The sequence below is a fragment of the Mya arenaria genome, chromosome 6 (genome assembly GCF_026914265.1).
Source record: "Mya arenaria isolate MELC-2E11 chromosome 6, ASM2691426v1".
Classification (NCBI taxonomy): domain Eukaryota; kingdom Metazoa; phylum Mollusca; class Bivalvia; order Myida; family Myidae; genus Mya; species Mya arenaria.
In genome coordinates, this window is record NC_069127.1 from 62,762,807 (window position 1) to 62,772,120 (window position 9,314).

Consider the following 9,314-nt stretch of genomic DNA (forward strand, 5'->3'; position numbering starts at 1 on the left):
ACATGGCCTCAAAAAGAAAGCAGGATACTCAAACTCACTCACATATATTGTCGATAACCAAATTAGGAACATACAAACCTTGTCACGATTGGTGTGGACCTGTTGTTATACTATGATGGAAAAAGAAGTGCTTAGGTAACTTCAGGAAAAAACTTTTTTATTTGTTAACTAACTGGTAACTCATGCTCCTTCAGGTCCTGACAGATGAAGGCCGCGAGAACCTGACATCGAACATTGCCGGTCATCTGATCGGGGCACAGGAATTTATTCAGAAGCGCGCCATCGGAAACTTTGCCAAGGCAGATCCAATGTATGGACGCATGATCCAGGAAAAGATTGACAAACTGAAGGCTAAGAACCAGGTTTGTAGATTAATATTTACATATTTATTTTAATGATCTCATCTTCATGAATGTCACATAAGGATTTTTAGGGTGCTCAAATATTAATGCTAACATACCGTATTTGTCCTTTTAGACTGGCTTGTTTAAATTCACCCCCCTGCACGCTAATTATAAACCAAGAATTTGTTGTTATTAATATTAGTTTTGTGTAACCTTCCTTTTTTATTATTAACTTTTGTTTATATACATTTTTACATCAGTAAATATTATATACATAATAATATTGAACAAGTGATATATCGGACATGGAGAAAGATAGTTTGGTTCCGGGTGAATTTATAATTTTCAAATATCGTAGTCTTCTTAATACTATGGACTGTTTCATATTAAGACCTGAGATAATGCTAAAATTGTTAATTGTCTTAAGAAGGGCGTAAATAAAAATTTTGGTACCGTTACGAAAAATGTTGCATTGTTAGCAAATACAGTGTTTTTGAATTCTTCATAATCTTTAATTATACTCTTTATATTAGATTTTTTTCTTATTGAGGGATAGGGGACAGCCTTGCCTTACTCCTCATTCTATTGTAAAGAAATCTGATAATTGACCATTGTTAGTTTTTCAAGCCTGCGTAATTTGATAAAATAATTTTATCCATTTATTGAAAGAGTAACCAAAATGAAAGTATCCTAGAGATTAAACATGAATTCATGATCAATACTATCAAAGGCTTTTTCAAAGTCTGCAAAAAGATGAAGGTCGGGGTTGTTAGATTCATCTAAATGATCTAAAAATTCATATTTAAATCAGATATTTGCCGCAATATATTTGCCTTTCATGAAACCTATATGAAAGTTATGAATTATGTGCTGAATAACCAGTTTCACTATATTTAATAAAGATACAGGATGCAAATTATTCAAAGATGAGACATCTTTATACTTTTTCGGTATTCAATGGATTATTCCATTTTTTGTAATTGTGTAAGACTAACATTGATATATGAATATTTCAAGGAATTTAACAAATAACTTTTTATGAATCCAAAATGATATGTAAAATTCTGTCATTTAAAACCATCAGAACCCGGGCTTATGTTATCATTCATTGCTAATAGAGCTTCAGCACTCTCTTTTTCAGTTACTTCACATGAGTCTTTTTGTACATTTTGTACTTTTTGTGTTTGAAGAAGTCATATTTATATTTCTGTATTTTCTATTTTATTTTAAAGGTTATTTAGAATAGAAGTATAGCTTAGTTACTTAAGGTATATTATCGGATTCAGTTATTTCAACATTATTTACAGGTAAAACTCCAAGACATCTGAATTAGGGCTTGATATTTTATGCACACAATATCTTTTTCTTCTATTTCAATATTTTCACATTGTAGCCGACCTTTATGATCTTTTTATGTTCTACAATTTCCAAGTTATATTTTTTTTTTCCTATACATATAAACCTATACTATTTGTGCTGTTACCACTGAAATATGAACTAGATCCCCATTCCTGTTTCTATTTTGTTATAATTCAATGTTTTACTCAGTGTATCTTTTTATTTGAAGCCAATTAAATATTTGGTTATATTTTTTCAATTCTCCTAACCCCTTAACAATAAAAGTACAATTACATGTGAACATTAGTAGCAGATTTAGACTATAAAATCCACGAGTCTGGTTATCACCCTTGAAATAGTGTTGAGATAAACTTTGCCATTTTTCTACTAGAACACAAGTATGCAACATACCCATCTGTAACAGTGGTAAGGAAAGACAATGGTTAGAGAAAACGCTTTTAGAGCGAAACATATTAATTGGATTTGTGGTTGCATTATGCATGTTTCTCGCTACAGTTTCTGAAATCAAGCAATTAACACAAACAACATATGCCAAACAAAATGGTATATAGAAGTGCAATGTTGAGGATATGTTCACTACAATTAACATTCATACCGTATTTTCATAGTGATTTGTAGTAACGTATTATTCCTATGTTCATGAAAAGCTAATGGTTGTATTTATTTCAGATTTCAATTCAACTCTTTAATCATCCTAAATGATCTATACTTATAATGGATACTTGTGATGCTTGAACAAAAACAAACAAAAATGTTGATCAAATCGACATTAAATGGGTATGGAAACTGAACATTATATGCATTTCATGCATCGCAAAAATGATAATCATAGTATCATCAAAAGAGTAACCTACCTTAGTATAACAAGGTAGATGGTTCTTTAAAAGATGTCAGCATGTATGCTGAAAACAAAATGGCAGCAAAATGATGTTTCCAGCTTAGTATGCTTCATTCAGGAGCATTGTTCAATTCCCATGTAGAATCGCACGAAATACCCACTTAATTTAAACCCCAGGCCCAAATTTCTTAAAAAAACCTTAAGCTTATCAAAGTTTTCAGTTAGCAAAATGACTTACTGAGACTTCATTTAAGACACTAAAAGAGTTTTTCATGGTTGTAATGATAATTTTCTTTAAATGTCTCAAAACTCTTCAGATTGAGAATTTAACAGAAATTATACCAAACCAAAAAGATTGAGCTTTGCTTGATCCTTTTATAAGGAACTGAGGAGAAATTTGGGCTTGGGCATGAGTGTCTATTAGGGCGTCTACTTCAATAAGGACAAATACGGTATGCATGTGTGTAACATATGTATCAAATTTTAGATTCAAATACAACTAAAACTGCCAAAATAATGGCAATAGGTTATATATCTTTACAGAGCACTTATGGTTTCAAATCCTTTATTTATTTATTTTATTGTAATAATTCAATTCTCCAAAAATATAAAATTGGATTATTTATATCCACTATTTAAGTTACAGTTATTAATGTGTAAGAAATTGCTTCACATAGCCATCTGCATAGGCAGAAGCTTACATGTAAGTACATGTACATGTATGTCACTTATGTGTTGGAATAAAACTAAACAGAAAATAGTTGCTTTTTAGGGTATATTGTTAGCATATAATCTGAGACTGATGAAGAATTTTTTAAAGGGTGACAGATAATTGTTGTATTTCCATGGTAATTTTTAGCATCTCAGATTGTTATTGAAAAATTGATCGATAAAAGTGTGGCATTTAAGTGACATTTTATAAAAATGCTGGCTTTTGTACATTATAGAAAACACTGTACATTCAGACAGACACCTTGCTTGCCTATGTATTAGCGTTTTATAAAAAAAAAATGTACATTTATATTTCAAAGTCGTGAAGTAGGGGTCATATTCAGAAGGCATTGTAATATATATTTAATTCTAAACTAAAGTTAGAACAGAATACCATAAGTCATTGCCTGGACACAAGAATGGTTAATTGCCATGTTTTGAAATAAACATCATGAGAATTTGTCTATAAAAATGACCAACATTCCTATGAACTTTCATGAACCTGTACATTGCTGCAAAGGTAGAGCATGTTGTAAGATTTTAAGGCCAATTTTTGATCATTTTTCGTTTCAAACAATTCACAGGTGCACATCAGCCTATACTGACCATAATTTCTATGAACTACCATGAGTGTAGACACAGACAAAATCAAGGGCCATAACTCCAGTAAGGCCAATTGAAATGTCAAACAATTCACATGTGCACATCTGATCATCATTTCAATGAAGTTCTATGAGTGTAGCCACAACACTTTTGGATCTGGATGTGATATTAGTTTTCAGACATTTTTTACTAAGTCAAGGGCCATAACTCCTGATAGACCAATTAAAATATCAAACAAACTGCAGGTGCACAACTACCCATATATTTTCAGACATTTTTTTTACTAAGACAAGGGTCATAACTCCTGATAGACCAATTAAATATCAAACAAACTGCAGGTGCACAACTACCCATATTTTTTCAGACATTTTTTTACTAAGTCAAGGGCCATAACTCCTGATAGACCAATTAAATATCAAACAAATTGCAGGTGCACAACTACCCATATTTTTCAGACATTTTTTTACTAAGTCAAGGGCCATAACTCCTGATAGACCAATTAAATATCAAAGAAATTGCAGGTGCACAACTACCCATATTTTTTCAGACATTTTTTTACTAAGTCAAGGGCCATAACTCCTGATAGACCAATTAAATATCAAAGAAATTGCAGGTGCACAACTACCCATATTTTTTCAGACATTTTTTTACTAAGTCAAGGGCCATAACTCCTGATAGACCAATTAAATATCAAACAAACTGCAGGTGCACAACTACCCATATTTTTCAGACATTTTTTTACTAAGTCAAGGGCCATAACTCCTGATAGACCAATTAAATATCAAACAAATTGCAGGTGCACAACTACCCATATTTTTTTAGACATTTTTTTACTAAGTCAAGGGCCATAACTCCTGATAGACCAATTAGATATCAAACAAACTGCAGGTGCACAACGACCCATATTTTTTCAGACATTTTTTTACTAAGTCAAGGGCCATAACTCCTGATAGACCAATTAAATATCAAACAAACTGCAGGTGCACAACGACCCATATTTTTTCAGACATTTTTTTACTAAGTCAAGGGCCATAACTCCTGATAGACCAATTAAATATCAAACAAATTGCAGGTGCACAACGACCCATATTTTTTCAGACATTTTTTTACTAAGTCAAGGGCCATAACTCCTGATAGACCAATTAAATATCAAACAAATTGCAGGTGTACTATTGCCTATGCTTATAATGCTTCCTATGAAGTTAAATGAATAAAGTGCTAAACATTTGGAGATACATGAGACAATATTTTGGAATGAAGGCTTGATGTGACACAGCGTGACATGCTGCGACAAACTCAACTTCTTTATAACCCCCAGATAAATGTTTATCCATCTTGGCCAAAAGGGTAAAATAAATGTTAAAGTCCTTGTATATAAAGTGCAAATATGGAAATATTGCATATATGAAAACAGTTGAGGTAATTTTTAGTTTTGATATGAAGGTGAAATATTATATTCAGATGCTTTATAAATACGACCCCTGGTTTTGTGATTTATTTCCGTTAACGTAGCATCTAAATTGTATATACAATAATGCCTTAAATAACCAAACATTTTATACCTATACAATACTCTTTTAAAAAACCAAACATATTATACGTATATAATACTGCTTTAAAAACCAAACATTTTATACGTATATAATACTGCATTAAATAACCAAATATTTTAAATGTATACGATACTGCTTTAAATAACCAAATATTTTAAACAAAAGTATTATTCAAAGATATAATGTGGATGTAAACCACCCCGTATTATCCCTATTATCAAGGAACATACAGAGAAACAGAACACTGATAAATTCATGGATCTAATTCAGGTACTGAGGAAGTATCACAAATAAGTTTTGAAATATTACATTCAGTTCACATGAACTTTGTCGTGAGTAAGTACTGACTAGTAACGCTGATGCATGAATGTGTAATTAGTAAAAAAAAAGTACAGATTCGATATAGATATCATATGATATGCATGTTGATATGCTTCGACCCCTTAGTATGACTTTCTGTATGAATGTTCCAGTTTAAATAATAGTGAGGTTATCCTTAAAAATTGTTTGTTTGCAGTGGCCTGGGGTGGTATTCAATGCCCTACTTAAGTCAGTCTTGTGACAGTGCATCATTTACTTCATTTACTGTCGGTATAATACCTTATACCATGCAATCTGATTTGGTACACCGATCCAGTTAAGACCAATATAGAAAACTACCCTTGACTTACATATTTTAAGACTCACCAATACAACAATAAATCAAAGACATAAAATATTGCGGAATGAAAATTGAGGTTACCAGACAACATACAACTCAGTCATACATTGAATAACTCCCAACTTATGTCATAAACAAATCTGGGGCAGATTACATTAAAAGGTCTTAGTTGTGATTTCAATTGAATATATCTTGAATCTGTATCTAAGCTTCAAAAATAGCAAGAAAGTTAATTTCTTTTCTTTCTCCACTGTGTTTATTTTAAATACTGGCAGACGTTTGATTCACACAAATGTGTAGTTTAATAGTGAAAATATGACACTTAGATAATTTCAATTTACAACGAAGATCATACATGGAGACCATTCAGGGGGATTTGTTCAGAAAGGCTGAAAATTCCGGGGGATTTTGGTAGTATTCAGGGGTATTATTTTAGCAGGTTTAAGTTGGTGAAATTTGTTTTTTTAGACACAAGTACGAAAAAATGTATTCACATATATTTTGCTATGAAAACCTCATAGTAGAAAGAGAATGATTTTATATCATGATTTATCATAATCTTATGATACACTGTCATGTCAATATACTGTACATAAAATTTACCTTCCTCCAGTCTTTTAAAAAATTCTGCTTAAAACTATCAGCTATGATGACGTTCAGACACTTAGAGAATGGAATGAATATTATTAATTTCTTCTTTTTCCAAAATAGTAATATTTCTTTGCCTTTGATCATTACTTCAAATTACTTGATCACTTGTTGTTAAGGTCTCCTTTTGGCATTTATCAAACCTTTTTTTTAACAGTCATTTCACCCTTGCGGAGTTGTTTCTTTACATTCAGTTTCACTCACATACTGTGGTTTCACTTTGTCATTATTGCCTGATGTAAAATCTAAAAAAAAAATAATATTTTTTTTAGCTCCGTGGGATTTTTATCTCCCGCTGGGAGACCGGGGGGGATGGATTGAAATTCCGGGATTTCCCCCCGCTGGGGGATATGGCATGTATGCTAAGATCTTGCTTGAAACAGAACCCTGGCCCAGCCGACCAGGGGTGGTATTCAATATGCAACTTAAGTTGATCTTAGGGTCATACATCATTGACTTCATTCACTCCATTGGTCAGTTATTAATAACAAGTTATCCAATTGGCTACATCGTTCTTGGACCATTATTGAATACCAGCCCAGTGCAAACAATCTTTAAGGATAACTTAAGGTGAAGATAGGTATATGGATAATCAATAATTGTGTGTATTTTTCCATTCCAGAGCAAACCGGTTGCAGCGCAGTTGTGAAGGATTCATATATAAACAGATCTTTTACAGAAGAAGAAACATAATTGTTCAAACTTTTGCAATTTAAGTTGTGACGAGAATATTATGCCTTTCATTCATTTTGGGCTTTGAATGATAAGTATGATTATTTGCAATGATATCTTAAGACTAACATTGGTCTAAGATCTAAGTGACTGTAAGAATTTGAAAATCGAAAATTACTTCCTTATGTGAAGAAGTGTTATATTTTCTGGAAAATTGGGAATATAATTTGACAACTGGTGCATTGAACCTATATAATTGTTGTTTAAAGGTTGTAAATACTGTTTTTATTATTTGAAAAGACCACTTTATATTATATTTGATTTTATGTATGAATGATGATAGAAACATCACATTATCGCAATTGAGTGCTTACAGTATTACCAAGTATGGAAACATTGATTTACATTGATTTTGTATTTTCATGAAACATAAACTGTTTTGCTGGTTATCACGAAAGACTGACATTATCAGTTAATTAAATTGATATTTTCTCTGTAACTTAAATTGAATGTTGATTACATTGTTAAATTTCAATATTGATTATTTGAAATATTACGACATATATTATGCTCAAAACATTTTGGCATTATAATCATTGATTTTTTGTTAATTATCATTCAATTTTGTGTATTTGAAGGCAAATTACCATAGATGAAGTTCTGTGTCTTTATTGTAATCAGTGATCATGTGTCTAGCAAACATTTCAATGTAGTTGACATTAATAAACAATTTATAATAATAAAGGTCTCCTTATATCCTCTCATTTGCAAGTCTTCCATCTCCTAAATGTAAAAGAATGTCTTGAATAGAATACACCACTGGCCATTTTATTTTTACCGCAGACAAAGTCATTAAGTTATCTGTTGTACAAACAAGCTTGTCGTTTCATGGAGCATCAGCAAAAATGCTAGAAACAAGCATGCCCTGCCGTGGAGCCATCAGCAATAATGCTAAAAACAAGCTTGCCCTGCCATGGAGCCATCAGCAATAATGCTGGAAACAAGCTTGGCCTTACATGGAGCCATCGGCAGTAATGCTACAAATAAGCTTGCCCTTTCATGGAGCAGTTGGCAATAATGCTACAAATAAGCTTGCCCTTTCATGGAGCCATCGGCAGTAATGCTACAAATAAGCTTGCCCTTTCATGGAGCTATTCGCAATAATGCTACAAATAAGCTTGCCCTTTTATGGAGCAGTTGGCAATAATGCTACAAATCAGGTTGCCCTTTCATGGAGCCATCGGCAGTAATGCTACAAATAAGCTTGCCCTTTCATGGAGTCTTCAGCAATAATGCTACAAATCAGCTTGCCCTTTCATGCAGCCATCAGCAATGATGCTACAAATAAGCTGTTCATTTCACTGAATTTGGACGCAATAATTTTTTATCCTTAAAAGATTACCGCTTGCTGATAAGTAAAATAAATTACCTAAAATACACTATAGATAAATTTATTACAGTGTGTGCTTTTACTCTCTACTTAAACTGAAATTTGACTTGAGATAACCTATTTTTGCTATCTTACAGAGTCATAAAACCTTCTTTGTAAGATTGTTTTGATATATATTTCACATACATGTATTGCATTATTGGTATTCTTTCTCTACAAGATTGTCAAATAATATTTGTTCTGTATATATATCTTGGTCACAGGGCTTCTAAAAACCGACGATTTGCCTTTCTGGACCAATTCATGGCAGACCAATTTTAGTAACAGAAATTGTCTAAAAAATCAGTCCAAAAGGTGTTCATTTTTAGCTCTACTGGCCAAAGGCCAGAAGAGCTTATGCGATGGCAATGTGTACGTCGTATGTCAATCTGTGCGTCAGTGTGTCCTTAAACAATTGCTTGTGAACACGATACAGTCTCCAGTTTTGATTGTATCTCAATGAAACTTGTACAGTAGTTAGATATCCATCAGAGCT

General features: G+C 32.2%; 1 protein-coding gene across 3 annotated transcripts in view; it reads left to right on the top strand.

Moving 5' to 3' along the window:
- The window catches only part of LOC128236832 (catalase-like), a 21,527-nt gene extending 13,394 nt beyond the window's left edge, over nucleotides 1-8,133 (top strand). The window contains exons 11-13 of one of the 3 annotated variants that reach the window (XM_052951952.1): nucleotides 195-362; nucleotides 2,074-2,108; nucleotides 7,340-8,133. In XM_052951952.1, coding sequence (XP_052807912.1) covers nucleotides 195-362; nucleotides 2,074-2,103 — 198 coding nt within the window. In that variant the 3' untranslated portion in view covers nucleotides 2,104-2,108; nucleotides 7,340-8,133. Of the gene's footprint in view, nucleotides 1-194; nucleotides 363-2,073; nucleotides 2,109-3,218; nucleotides 3,245-7,339 lie in introns of all 3 variants that reach the window. The other 2 variants (XM_052951954.1, XM_052951953.1) reach the window with 2 other exon arrangements.
- Nucleotides 8,134-9,314: the final 1,181 nt, after the last annotated feature.